This window comes from Dendrobates tinctorius, unplaced genomic scaffold (assembly GCF_039654945.1).
Source record: "Dendrobates tinctorius isolate UK_male_01 unplaced genomic scaffold, ASM3965494v1 ptg000016l, whole genome shotgun sequence".
In the NCBI taxonomy this organism is placed as follows: Eukaryota; Metazoa; Chordata; class Amphibia; order Anura; family Dendrobatidae; genus Dendrobates; species Dendrobates tinctorius.
The window spans coordinates 88,106,342-88,121,372 of NW_027361684.1; the positions used below are offsets into that span (position 1 = coordinate 88,106,342).

General features: G+C 46.0%; 1 protein-coding gene across 3 annotated transcripts in view; it reads right to left on the bottom strand.

The window, feature by feature from the left end:
- The window catches only part of MED14 (mediator complex subunit 14), a 102,894-nt gene that overhangs the window by 21,130 nt on the left and 66,733 nt on the right, over positions 1–15,031 (bottom strand). For all 3 annotated transcript variants that reach the window (XM_073566028.1, XM_073566029.1, XM_073566030.1), the window contains exons 21-24: positions 14,631–14,900; positions 14,072–14,206; positions 9,844–9,952; positions 9,264–9,389 (exon numbers count right to left, since the gene is read on the bottom strand). In XM_073566028.1, the coding sequence (XP_073422129.1) occupies positions 9,264–9,389; positions 9,844–9,952; positions 14,072–14,206; positions 14,631–14,900 (640 nt within the window). The remainder of the gene's footprint in view (positions 1–9,263; positions 9,390–9,843; positions 9,953–14,071; positions 14,207–14,630; positions 14,901–15,031) is intronic.

The following is a 15,031-nucleotide window of genomic DNA, read 5'->3' on the forward strand; positions in this document are numbered from 1 at the left end:
CATTGCCATGAGCACCGACCACAGGGTGGCTCTCATAGCAATCCGGCATCAACAAAAAGGAGACCTCTGGTTGTTATGCCGTCACACCGATGACCCCAGATCACGTGACGGAGGTCAGCAGTGAGCGTCTTTCCGGCTGTATGCGCTTGTTAAATGCTGCGGTCAGAGTTTGACAGCAGCATTTAACTAGTTAATAGACGCGGGTGGATCACGATTCCACCCGCGGCTATTGCGGGCACGTCAGCTGTTCTAAACATCTGACATGTCCCGGCTTTGATGTGGGCTCACCGCCGGAGCCCACATCAAAGTCGGGGTGCTGCCATCGGACGTACTATTCCGTCCGATGGCAGAAAGGGGTTAAACACATGGCACCTTTGAAATTCTGAAGTGTTTAAAATACGCTCAAAAGCCTCAACATTTACACATCAAGTAGTTTTTACATAAAAACGAATAACAGGATTTTGGTTGCTTACTGTAAAATCTGTTTCTCAGAGTCTTCATTGGGGGACACAGGAACCGTGGGTGTGTGCTGTTGTCGCTAGGAGGTTGACACTATGCATGAAAAAATGTTAACTCCGCAGTATAGACCCCTCCGACCGGCTGTAGGACAATCAGTTAGTGAAAAAGCAGGAGGAGGAGACATTATCATGTAAGTCATCATATATTCATTACAAGTAACAAAATCATGGGAGGGAGCTGTGTCCCCCAATGAAGACTCTTGAGAAACATATTTTACGGTAAGCAACCAAAATCCTGCTTTCTCTTTCGTCTCATTGGGGGACACAGGAACCGTGGGATGTCCAAAAGCAGTCCCTGGTGTGGGAGAAGACAAACTTCCTTCAGGTCGGAGAACTCACCACTGCCGCCTGAAAGATTCTTCTGCCTAGGCTGGCATCCGCTGAAGCATAGGTATGGACCTTATAGAACCTTGAAAAGTTATGCACAGACGACCATGTGGCTGCCTTGCACAACTACATGGCTGATGCCCTATTGTGTACCACCCAGGAGGCGCCCACTGCCCGGGTTGAATGGGCCTTGACCCCAGCAGGGGACACTCTGTCCTTCACCCGGTAGGCTTCCAGAATTGCCATTCTGATCCAGCGGGCAATTGTTGCCTTAAAGGCCGGCAGGCCTCTTCTCACCCCATTGGGGATAACAAAGAGCGAGTCTGCCTTCCTGAAGGGAGTGGTCCTGGCCAGATAGACCCTTACCGTCCTGACTACGTCTAGCATCAAAGAACGCTCCAGAGGATGGGTCGGAGAGGGAAAAAATGACGGATTATATCCTCGCTCAGGTGGAAGGCCGATACCACCTTGGGAAGAAAGTTAGGAGGAGGCCGCAAAACAACCTTGTCCTGGTGCATAATTAAGAGTGGAGGGTGATAGCACAATGCCACTAATTCTGAAACCAGCCTAACAGAGGTGATGGCTACGAGAAATACCACCTTCCAGGACAAGGACATGGGAGCTTCTTGGAGGGGTTCAAAGGGTGAATCCGTCAAGGCTTCTTAGACCAAGTTAAGATCCCATGGAGCCACTGGGGATCTGTAAGGAGGGGATGCATGCGCCACCCCTTGCAGAAAGAAAAATAAAATGCAAAGAGAGGCGCAATGAGTGTACCTGTGTTTAAATTAATTCCCTAACTGAATCGACAGGGTGCTCACCTTACAGGGTTGTGCCACCCTTGCACAACCACGGTGTGAACGTGAATGGTAGTTGGGGAGCGTGTCCTCGCAACCCAGAAGGGCACTGTACGTGGCTGTCAGCAACCTCCGCTCTCCTGGTCAGTCCATCTCTCACCAGCTTCCGGATGTGATGTTGAGACCGATCCCAGCCGTAAGTGAACACCAAGGATCCTGGAGCTTCCCAGCATCGCCCAGCAAAAGCAAGTTCTCCCACAAGCAACTGCCCTCCAAGCTGCTCCTGCCGCTGATCCTCAGAGAGGAAAATTCAATGTGAAGCAACAACAAAAAAAGCGGTCTATAGGAGCGCTAAAGGAGAGGCAGAAACCAGAAAAAGGGTAAAAAAACTCGGCTTTAATTATTACTCCAATACCCACAACGCGTTTCTACGATCACAGCCGTCTTCCTCAGGTGGAATGAAGGAAGCATCAATTATTACACCCTTTGCAGAAAGGTCTTAACCTGTAAGCGGGAGGCCAAATTTCTTTGAAAAAGAATAGAGAGAGCAGATACCTGGCCTTTCAAAGAACTTAGGGCCAGACCGGCATCTAACCCTGCCTGGAGAAAAGCTAGGAGATGGTAGGGAAGAGGGCATAGGTGTCATGTGATTAGACTCACACCAGCCAAAATAGGCCTTTCGGGCTCGATAATAGACCCTGGAAGAAGATGGCTTCCTAGCCTGGATCATTGTATTAATGACTCGGTCCGAAAATCCCGCTGCTCTCAGTATTGTGGTTTCAACGGCCATGCTGTCAAACTGAGCAACCGAGAATTCGGGTGGTAAAACGGCCCCTGAGCCAGGAGATCTGGTCTGTCGGGGATTTTCCAGGGGGTGCCTGCGAGAAGATTGATAATTTCTACGAACCAGGCCCTCCTGGGCCTGTACAGGGCGATCAATATGACCGGCACCCCTTCCGCCTTGATCTTCTTTAGCAGTCTGGGCAGGAGAGGAAGGGGAGGGAACAGATAAGGGAGTCTGAACTGTGTCCAGGAAATGACCAGCGTGTCGATCCCTATTGCTAGAGGATCGCGGTATCTTGAGACAAACTGTTGGACCCTTCTGTTCTGTCGCGACGCCAGAAGGTCCACGTCTGTCTGGAGTCCCCCGTAGCCGCCATAATTGACGGAACACGTCCTGATGTAAGGATCATGCTCCTGCCGCGAGCCCCTCCCAACTGAGGAAGTCGGCCGCCGTGTTGTCTGTGCCGGGAATGTAAATTGCCGGAATTGCGGTTTCCGCCTAGTTGAAGATTCTGGATACCTCGGCCAGTGCCCGGGGACTCCTGGATCCCCCTTGGTGATTGATGTATGCCACCGCTGTGGCATTGTCCGTTTGAATCTGGACTGGCTGGTTGTTGAGGTATTTTTCCCAATGTAGGAGTGCTAGAAAGACCGCCCTCAGTTCTAGAATGTTGATTGATAGTGAGAATTCTCGCCTTGACCATCGTCCCTGGACCGTCAGGTGACGGAATACGGCACCTCAGCCCAGGAGACTGGCATCTGTGGTTACCACCTGCCAGGGGACAGGGGGAAAAGGCCGTCCCAGATGAACGAGGGGGGAGGTCAGCCACCACTTGAGGTCTGAATGGACGGTAGGAAGGGGCGATCCAGCGGAGAGATGGACCTGTCCCACTGAAGGAGGATGTTCCTCTGAGGTATCCTGGAATGGAACATGGCAAAGGGTATTGCCTCTGAGGCTGCCACCATCCTTCCCAGGACTCTCATGGCAGCGCGAAAGGATAGAAGCCAGAATTTTATCAGAGACCGAATTCCCTGCTGGAGGGTAATCCACTTTCTTTCTGTGAGAAAGACCCTCGAGCGGCGGGTGTCGATTATCATCCCTAAGAATTCCAGGCATTGTGTTGGCGTTAGGTGAGATTTCTCCGTTTACGATCCAACCAGACCGGGACAACATGTTTAAAACCACCGCTAGGTTTTCCTGGGCCTGAGCGAAGGAGGGCGCTTTGACGAGGATATCGTCGAGATATGGTACTAATATTATGCCTCTGACCCTTAATATAGCTACCATCGCTGCCATAATCTTTGTAAAAATTCTGGGGGCTGTTGCCAGCCCAAATGGCAGGGCCACAAACTGGAAATGCTGCTTTTGGACAACAAAACGCAGAAATCTTTGATGTCCCTGAAAAATGGGGATGTGCAGGTAGGCGTCCCGAATATCTATGGAACATAGGAATTCCTGGTACTCCATAGATGTAATTACCGACTGAATCGACTCCATCCTGAAATGGCGTAAGCGGACCCATTTGTTTAGCCTTCTGAGGTCTAGTATGGGACAAACTGAGCCATCCTTTTTCGGCATCACAAACAGGTTTGAGTAAAAACCGGTAAAACGTTTCTGCTCGGGAACGGAGACGATTAATCCTGCGTTGAGGAGAGAGTCGATTGCGGCAAAAAACCTAGAGCCATAGCAGCGTCTTTTGGAGGCTGCGATAGAAAGAAACGGTCTTGTGGAGGCGCGTTGAAGTCTATCTTGCATCCTATGGATACCATATCCTTTACCCAGATATCCTCTACTGAACTCTGCCAGACATCTCCGAAGAGGAGAAGGCGGCCTCCTAGTCTGGGAGAGGTACTGGGAAGGGAGTTGGATTCCCTTCCGGCGTCAGGCTGAAGTGGATCTGCTCGGCCCTGACCTGGTAAGCTCTATTAGAACTATGGGAATGCATGAAGGGGTGGCCCGAAAGGATACCCTCCTCCTGTCTCTAGGTGCTTGCGACCTCTGTGGGCCCTGAGCATAAGCGCCTGTTCCTGGGGTACGGCGAAAGGGCTGAGCCCTACGTTTGAAAACATATCGACGAGGCTTGGCCTGAGGGAGGAGGGAGCTTGTACCCCCCTATGCATCCTTATTGATTTGATCTAACATTGACCCAAAGAGTCGGGCACCCTGAAACGGCAGATTGGTCAGCGATTTCTTTGAGGACAAATCAGCCTGCCAAGCCTTTTAGCCAGACTGTCCGTCGGACAGCTGCCACGTTACTGGATGCTTGAGCTGCACAAGACGCAGCATCCAGAGCTGCTGATGCCTCCCGGCATGAGAGATTTGATCTGCGAACTTCACCAGTTCCGCTGGTGGTGCCCCGGCCAATATGCCCTGTCTAAGCTGTTTGGCCCATTCTGTAACGGACTTGGCTACCCAGGCTGAGGCGAAGGCTGGACACAATGTAGTGGCTGCTGCCTCAAAGGCGGATTTTACCAGGGATTCTGTCCTCCTATCATTGGGATCCTTTAGGGCTGCCCCACTGGCGAGTGGGAGGACTGTATTGGTAGAGAGTCTGGACACTGATGGATCCACCGAAGGGGAGGCGGTCCAGTTGGCGGTGAGATCTGGAGGGAAAGGATATAGAATCCCAAAACGACTTCCCCTCTGAAACCGCCTGGTTGGGTTTTCCCTTTCCCTGGCCAACACTTCCTCAAAATCCTTGTGGGAGGCAAAGACCCTAGAGGGGGACTTATGACGCTTAAATGAAAAAGCCTGATCATTAGGTTTTGATGTGGCGTCCACAATGTTAAAGGTCTCATTGACTGCGGCAATGAGGCCCTGAACCATATCCTTGACACCCTGGCACTGTTCTGGCCCGTACTCAGAGCCCTCCTCTGAGTGTGTCTCTGATAATGCCTCGCCTGATTCCAGGGATGAGGACAGGAGGAGGCAGACGGCCAGAGGAATTCTGGCGGTGAGATGGAGTGAGAAGAGGACCTGGCTTGGTGGTCCTGTATAAACCTTTTACGGCCTCTAGAAGGCCCAAAAGGAGGCTCCTTTGATGCTCCTGTGTCCACTGGAGTCTGAAGTGGCAATCTGTCAAGCACCGTTACCAAGGTCTGTGATATCTTGGTAAGGTCGGCCACGGACTTAGATAAGGAAGAGGCCCACCCTGGACACTCACTGTTTCCCGTGGCGATGGATGGCCCATGGGCGGCAGGCAGGGTGGCTTCCTTCTGCTCCAGGGATAATGCGGGAGCTCTGAGAGGTAAGGCGGGGGGGGCTGCACCTGCTCTCTAGCGTACGTGACACCATGGGTCTGCTGCAATCCAAGCAGAGTGGCGAGGACTGACCTGAAGGAAGCCTGACATTGCATTTGATGCATACAAAATATTTGACCAAGGTCGCTGAAGCGGATGAGGAGGAGCGGGACTGCACTCCATTGGGCATACTGACAGGCTTTACCTGGTGCCGACCGTCGGGGGAAGAAAGCGGAGTGAGTGAGCAACCTGTGGTGCAGTACTCACATACCCACGACCTGTGTCCCCGCTGCAGCTGCCGCCCAAAGGCTGATGAGGGAGAGAGAGTGTTGTGAGTTCATTCTCTGGTTCACCAGTTGTGAGTTCTCCTTCCAGACTCCCTCTGGTGGTAACAGGAGGTAGAGAGGCTGATTTGATCGGTGGAGATCTGCCACCTGAGAATGAGGATGACGATTGGATCTCAGGAGTCTCAGATTGGATTTAAGACAGCCGACGCCCTATTCAGTTGCTGGTGATTCATTCCTTCTGGCTTGTCAGCTCTTGGTTTTCAGCTCTGTTCCAGTCATCTAAAGCTAAGTTTTTCTGCTAATGTTCACACTTGATTTTGTTGGTCTATTCAGTTTTTTGGTGTGGTCAGCCAGCCCCTGCTGGGGGCTGTACTGAATTTACACTCTTATTTATCAGTATTTTGCCAATTGGCTTTTTGTCCCTTACTAGTTCGGTCTCTTTTTGCTCTGAATATTTCAGAGTGCTAATATAGTGGGAGAAGTCTAGTGACTTCAGGGTTAATTTTGCTATCAGAAGTGTTGGACATGATTTTTGTAGGGTTTTTTGCAGGTTGCAGACAGTGTCTCTCCTTTCCTTTCTTGTCTAGTTAGTTTGGGCCCCATCGTTTGCTCAGCCTATTTTCCTGCCTGTGTTTGTGCCTTCATCTTGTTTCACCGTCAATACATGTGTGGGGGCTATCTATTCCTTTGGGGTCTGCTCTGGGGCAGTTAGTTTTACCTTTTCTTGCTTTAGGCTTATTTAGTCCTCCGGCCGTGACGAGGCGTCTAGGAACATCGTAGGCACACTCCACGGCTACTGATAGTTGTGTGGTAAGATCAGGGACCTGCAATCTGCATAGTTACCAATCTCTCTGGTTTTCTGTGACTTAGCTTGTTTTGTTTTTATTCTCCTCGGTGACCCATTCATAACAGCGAGAGGTGAACAGCCCCCGCTGCCTAGAAGCTTTATGAAATCCCCGCCCGGAAGCTGTGGGCGGGGCCCCGCTCCGGCCTCCTGGAGCACCAAGATGGCGCTGGAACAGGAAGAGGAAGCCGAGGGGCGGCCGGAATCTGGCGTCGACCGTGCTGGGCTCCTGCTGGAGCCCAGGGCCATAACGCTGCCACGGGAGGAGGCTGGAACCGCGTTGCACCGCGTGCTTGAAAGTTAGTGTTGGCTCTTAAACTAAGTATAGAGCCATAGGCTGCAAGCCCGAGCACTGATTAGAGCGGTCACATTCAGCCTAGGGCGGCTGGCGAGCAGAATATAAAATGCTGCAGCTTCTTACCTCCAGTTCACCCCGTAACAGAGGTCGGTTATCTGCATGAAAAGATTGCTGTCCCAAACCTTTTCTGCAGGGCGGCGTCTCTCTCGATCATCAGGCTCTGGCGGGCGAGTGATGGGAGACGAAGGTCAGGACCAGGAGCGGCCACCTGAACATGAGTCATGTGTTAGGGGTTAGGGTCCTGCCAGTGGTATTCATGAGGATACGGGGTGGCAGTACACGCAGTACTCATGATCCAGGTGTGGGAATACAGATGTAGCATATCTACTCTGTATCCCTCCATGGTTACCTGAAAAGGAACGACACACATTGAGGTAGGCATGGGTCTGCAAGAGAACCCTGTCCACCTCCTGCTGACACTAAGAAAAACTGATTGTCCTACAGCCGGTCGGAGGGGTGTATACTGCGGAGGCGGAGTTAACATTTTTTTCACGTCATAGTGTCAACCTCCTAGTGACAGCAGCACACACCCACGGTTCCTGTGTCCCCTAATGAGACGAAAGAGAAAGAAAGATTCTTCTGAGCCTTTAGGAGCGCTCTGTCCATTTTAGGAGTGGAGATGATCAAAAAACACTAGAAAAAGATGCAGCGTGAGCATATTGTAAGATTCACTATAAGGCATTGAAAATATTACTCAGCAAAGACACAGACTCATCAGACTTTACAGAAAATAAATATTGAGTTATGTCTACCATGCTATGCTCAATAAAGTGCAGCTACAATGAATGAAAGCACTTTGTGATGTCAATATGGTAATACTTTAAAGGGAATCTGTCTGCAGGATTTTGCTATCTCATCTGAGCGCAGCCTGATGTAGACAAATAGACTGAATCCAAAGATGTACCACTTAGTTTACTGGCTGCAGCCATTCTGACACAGTCAGAGCGTTTAGATTTAGTAATGAAACAGAGCTAAGACAGCTAACCCCGCCCACACCACACCTGACCCCGCTCACACCAGGCTCACAGTGTACATAGCTATATAGACAGTGAGCTGCTTATCAGATGGAGCGGAATCGGACGACTGCCCCAGTGCCTGGCAATCACAGCAATGTTAATCACTAAGTGATTATTAATCCTTCTCTACGCAAACAGCACACAGCCAGACGTGTGACATATCGTTGAGTTCAGTGTTTTAACCCCTACACCTCATGCTGTCCTCAGATTACATAGCAAAAACCTGCTGACAGAATCACTTTAATTTAACTTCTAGACAAAAAACACGCTTCAACCGATGCTTCACCTAAATCTGGTAAGCTCTGGTTCCAACAAAGCAACGTACATAAATCTTACATATCTGCTTAATAGTTTTCTTGTTAATAAAAAAAAAAAAAAAAAAAAAAGCATTTTTAGTACTAAGGGTGCATACTGAAGCTTACCTGATGATGACCGGACGAGTTAATTACCAATACTTGGTCCACAGTGTGCAGTATTTAACGAGTTGTTGTTTTTTTGTTTTGTTTTTTTTTTTCGGCCAAACCCAAAAGCGACCCTGCACAGCTATATTCAATATGACTACAGGATTACTAAAGTATAGTCACAAATCCTAATATTTTATGTTCTGCGGTCAGTGACCCATTTGGCTTATTTCTAAAATGCTGCTGCAGAGGCAGCGAGAGCGTTGTGGACTCTGAACCACACTTTCCATGCCTGTTCCTTGTTGCATTGGCATAGAGCCATCGCACACTAATTGAAAGGCAGAGGCGACATGGTTCAGACTTTCCACAGTGCTTGCCATAAGTCTGCAAAAGCCTTTTAAGAGATGAAATGTATAGTCACAAATAGGAGATGTAGGGTCACCTTAATATTAAAAGATACATTTATGTCTGCTGCTGCATCTTAAAAAAAAAAGTTCTGTAAAAGTGAAAAAAATTCACAGTTTAAGGGTCTCTGAATTATAGATCTTTATTTTTTCATGACAGGCTATTCCATGCCTGGAACATGTATGTCCCACCTCTGGGACCCGCACCTATCTTCACAGCATGTTACTGCTGTAAAACTTCATAGTACAAAACAGAAAGAGAAATGACAATGTTGTATACTAAATACTCACCATGGGGACTTGAAAAATTAGGTGTCGGAACCATTGTAATTCCAAGGGAGGAAGGAGATTGTGTGGTACCAAATGATGCAGGAGAAGGTGCCCTTAATGCTCCACTAGGAGAACTTTGTAAGTTCCCTAAAGGGGAAAGATGGGGTATATGTAACATTGACAATGGAGATTTAGCGTTTCATTCGCTCAGCTCCGCACAAGCTACAGACCCTTCACCACAATCCTTATGGCTTCCCTTGCCAGTCATCGGTTATTAGCAAATAAAGCAGTGTGTTAGATCCCATCCACCCTAAAATCAACTTTTCTTGAACAAATAGCTGTCATTACCAGCAATATTTTCTTACTAAAACAATCACTGTATTAAGCAAGAAAGCTTCCCCCCAAACCCAAATCCCCTTTTTAGCCAAGTTTGTGATGTTATGTAATCCTAATAGGATTAGAGTGAAAGTGCCCGCGAACTATGAGAAACTTTAATTTTGGCAATGAGAGCAACGAAACAGGAGTTGGTGGGAGAAGGAAGCAAGCATTGTAAGCAGTCTATAGGCCTCATGTGCCCTCGTAGAAGTCCACAGTAGCTCACCTGGTGATTGAGAGTGCATCATTACCGGGGAAGGAGTAACAGTGTTATGGTAAGAAGATGGCGGAGATGTGAGAGGATAAGCACCTGATGTTCCAGACTGCTTTGCAAACTGTTAAAGGGAAATACAGAAAGCCAAAGTTAAACTTGTCACTGAGAGTTAAAGTGTTATTCCACCTTTAGAGTACTTTTCGTTCACATCAGGGCTGTGGAGTCGGAGTCGTGGAGTCGGAGCTCATTTTGGTGGAGTCGGTATAAAATGGACCAACTCTGACTCTTAAAATATATAATAAATTGGGTACAGTAGTTCAATGCAGAACGTGCTGAATATTTTTTCATAGGAATTTGGAAAAGTTATGAAATGTCCTATAAATGGCTGTTCTATTCCTGATCTAAGGCTACATTCACACACAGCGTTTTTGCTGCGCTTTTTGAATATATGTTTTTCAGCTGCAAAAGCAGATCAGCTTTTTAAAAAACCGCATCACCTGAAAGGTTTTTGAGCTCATAGATAATGTTTTCAATAGCAAAAGCAGATTAGAAATCTGCTCTATCCATTTATCCATATCTGTCTATCCATATCTTATCTGTACCAAAAAGAATGAAAGTCGGATAGCACACAGACTAACACTCCTTTTTTTTTTTTAGCACCAGTCAGATACACCTCATAGCTGCCCAAAAGGACGCCCAGGACAGGCATTGCTCGTCTTCAGTAACACATCAACATCAATTGATAATTGGAATAAATAGACTGCATTCACCACATCTTAAGGTGCAGGCTTTATTTTCAAGTGTAGGGGTGTGCAGTATAAGGTTCTGCAGCAGCTGAGGTGTGCAGTATGAGATTTTGCGGAACAGTATGAGGCTCTTCCCCACCTAGTTTTGATCCTGGCTAAAACCGTTTCTTATAGATATGATGAACCCTCAGGTAACCCTAAATGAAGGTCAATGGACACAGGTGGCTGAATTGAAGGAATTGCTTAATCACCTATTTACCGTGACTAAAAAATTACAAGCTGAGGATTTAACTCCTGGCATTTTCATAAGGGAGTGGAAGAACTTGCTATTTTGCCTGTCCCAAAGAGGAGATTTAATGGCAGATGGCATTTCTGCTTCAATGAAACAGAGAGAGACACAGCTATTGGAAAATAAAATTTTTCTGGCAGCTGTTTATGTGGACCCAAGTCATCGTATATTGCTTGATGATCAACAGCTTACTAAAGGAAAAGAAGCTCTGACTGAGGTAGCAGTTAGGATGAGTGGCCTACAGGAGGACTGCCAGGTGCAAGAGGACTTGGGTCCTGACAGTGCTACTGCTGCCATATCTTCATCCTCATCAGATGAGGAGTTTGACTTTGACAAGTATTTGGATGACATGGAGCAGGCAAAGCGTTGCTGCAAGGAAAAAGATTTCACTCCGTCTCCTATAGCAAGCAGATTGACCATATTTCAGCAAAATGTTTCACTTGCTCTCAAAGAAAAAGAAAAATTCAACTGTTCATCAAAACTGACTGTGCACGAGGCAATTCCTTTATACTTGGAAATTGTTAGAGATGTTGCCCATGTGGTTACGGCTTTGCCTCCAACCCAAGTTACTGTAGAGAGGTTGTTCTCTGGCCTTAAACTTATTAGGTCAGATTTAAGGTCATCTATGAAGGAGGATCTGATGGAGGCAATTCTATTTCTTAGAACAAATTCATAGACTGCACAAATGTTATTTGGTATGTTTTTGTTGAAAACTGTTTTTTGCCACTTACATAGTTTATTACATAGTGTTATATATATATATATATATATATATATATATATATATATATATATTCGATATTACATAGTGTAATACACATTTACAATTTATTACAGTTTTTTGTGTTCTAAAGTTGTATTCCAATAAATATATATTATGTTCTATCTAAATAATAATGATTAAATGTCTGATGTTCACATTGTACTACAATAATTTTTTCACTTAAATATAAGCAATATATGTTGGAGTCGGAGTCGTGGAGTCGGTGGAAGGGAAATTGAGGAGTCGGAGTCGCAGGTTTGGCTTACCGACTCCACAACCCTGGTTTCACATGAATATAGAGAAGGGAATAAAAAGGTATTCACATCCTATAAAGTGATGGCATTGCTTTAGGGCAGTGGTCCCCAACCTTTCTGACCTTGAGAACCAAATTTAGCTTAGAGAGAGTGTTGAGAGCCACATTTAGCTTAGAGAGAGGGTCGAGAGCCACATTCAGCACTGAGAGGGTGTCGCCAGGGCTGTGGAGTTGGAGTCGTGGAGTCGGAGTCGGTGCTCATTTTGGTGGAGTCGGAGTCGGAGTTGGAGTCGGTATAAAATGGACCGACTCCGACTCCTAAAATATATAATAAATTGGGTACAGTAGTTCAATGCAGGATGTGCTGAATATTTTTTCATAGGAGTTTGGGAAAGTTATGAAATGTCCTATAAATGGCTGTTCTATTCCTGATCTAAGGCTACATTCACACACAGCGTTTTTCCTGTGTTTTTTGAGGATACGTTTTTCAGCTGCAAAAGCTGATCATCTTTTTAAAAAACTGCATCACCTGAAAGGTTTTTGAGCTCATAGATAATGTTTTCAATAGCAAAAGCAGATTAGAAATCTGCTCTATCTATCCATATCTGTCTATCCATATCGTATCTGTACCAAAAAGAATGAAAACCGGGTAGTACACCAATATATATTCTGTTCTATCTAAATATCTTGATTATTGGATCATAAAAATGATTAAATGTCTGAGGTTCACATTGTACTACAATAAATTTTTCACTTAAATATAAGCAATATGTGTGGGAGTCGGAGTCGTGGAGTCGGAGTCGGAGTTGGAGTCGGTGTAAGGGAAATTGAGGAGTCGGAGTCGCAGGTTTGGCTTACCGACTCCACAGCCCTGGGTGTCGCGAGCCACATTCAGCTCCCAACCCCTTCAAAGTAGTGTCAACCAAAGCCGCCATTATAGGTATAATGATAACCAAAGCTTTTCCACAGAACTCACTCCAAAGCAGTACACTGAGATTCAGGGGTTCCCACAATACCCCCATTCATTATTCTCCCATCAAGGACTCCCAACAAACTGTCACATCCAGCTTTGAGCACCTCCTCTAAGAGGTAGTACCATCCTCCAGCGTACCATACCTAAAACATCTCTAAACCCCTAAGACCAGTATATGTGTATCCAGATCTGCTCTTCTGTGCAGGGCTACTCCCAAAATTCATCATTTTGAGATGGGCTCTTCATACCTGTTTGCTAGACCTGGAACTAATGCACCAAGCTGGCAGGCAGTCGTGAGCCATAATTCATGGGACCGCGAGCCACATGTGGCTCCCGAGCTACAGGTTGGGGACCCCTGCTTTAGGGTGTGCTACCACTCATCCTGAGAATGAAGAGGTTGCTGTGCTAATTCAACCCTGGGACCCATCACTGCTGCTTCTCCCCTGCACAGTAACACAAAGACTCCTGCTGTGCCAGGGAACTGATATATAGCTCCATTCCAGTGACTGGGGGATGCTGGGGCTCTTAGCACATCTGGGTGGCCAGTAGCACATTGGGTAGGAAAAAATAAACTTACAGCCTTCATTCTCAGGACTGTGGGGTTCTGAGCGTTCAGAACGCCACTGATCCACACAACAATGGCTTATCCTAGCGGTTAAATGGAATTTACTTTTAAGAATTTTTTCTCACAAAGTAAATGTAAACTTTACCAAACATAGTAACACATTCAGAATGGATTCAGGACATGCGGTGGGGTTACATAATAACAGCATGCCGTCTCTGCTGTGGATTGTTGCTGCAGATTTTAACTCAACTGGTGAAATTTGTGGCCAAATTCAATCAGACACTGGTGTATTAGGAGGCAGCAAGGTTCAACCACAACTTCAGCATGTCCTCACAGCCCCAGGCTGTAATGTGACTGTCAGGAAGCTGGAAGTTATCATTGCAAACCAGCAGACGTGCTTCAGATAGCGGACCCTCGGTGTAAGCTTTCAGGCATGACATGTCACATAAATTGAACATTTTGACAATAGAAGCAGCTAACAACCAAACATGATACATCCTTAAAAAAAAAAAAGATCAAGCCTTCAATGACGTGATCGGAATTAATTTTTTCTCTACAAGGTAACATTCCTGTAATACCTACAAATCCTAGCTCTATTTAAAGACTATAGGCTGACAAATGCACCAGTTTTGTCATTTATAAGTATATTACCTGCTGTGCTGGCTGAAATTGGGATATTAAAGAGTCCATCATATCACCCCCAATCGGTGAAGGTGGATTGTCATCTTCATTAACCGATCGTCGCCGTGCATCCTGATTGCTGTCCACAAACATGTTTAAGAAAGTCTGGAAAAGTAAAAAAATTTAAAAAAAATAAAAATCTTACTCCACACAAATGAAAACGGAATATTAAAAGGCCTTTTTTGTTCTACTACTTTCTATATATGGGTTATACACCTTTTTAGTACAGACCAATTTTCTTCAGGCCTAAGATTTAGGAGACCTAACATGTTCCAACAGACTGAACTCTCCGAGTATGCCCATGTCCTTCCAGGTAAAGAGATGGCAATTCATGTGTTGGCTACTATATAGCAGCAAGACAAGGATATGTTCTAATGCTATTTTTTGCAAGGCCATTCCTACCATGTCTTCATATTAAAAAGTTTCCCTTTTAATAATAAATTCATAGCCGGCTATCCAAGACTAATATTAGATTGCAAAATAGTAGAAAAAACAAAACTGCTAAATAAAGCACCCCGACTGTACCAACCTTTAGTCCTGGCGCAGGATAAAAGCCTTCAACAATTTTACTGTTATCAAAGAGACTGTAGGCTCCATCACGTATTGCCACAACTCCTCTGCTCCTACAGTAGATGTCTATACAATACATGTTCCTGAAGGCCAAGCGAATGTGTGTCGGTGACTGGGGAAGTATAGAAAAGCACTGGTATGCAGTATTTATCCGCTGTGTGAGTCCCAGCATCGGCACTGTTGGAAGTTTGTTGATGGCATTTAAAGGAGATTGAGTATCAAACAATACCTAATCAAAGAAACAAAGGAAATTGGTCAAATTGCTGATATCAAGTGATGTTTAATAGAACATAAAATGTAACACTATATTAAATTCCCTAATAACAGAACACAAACTAAATTTTAATACAGTGATAAAAT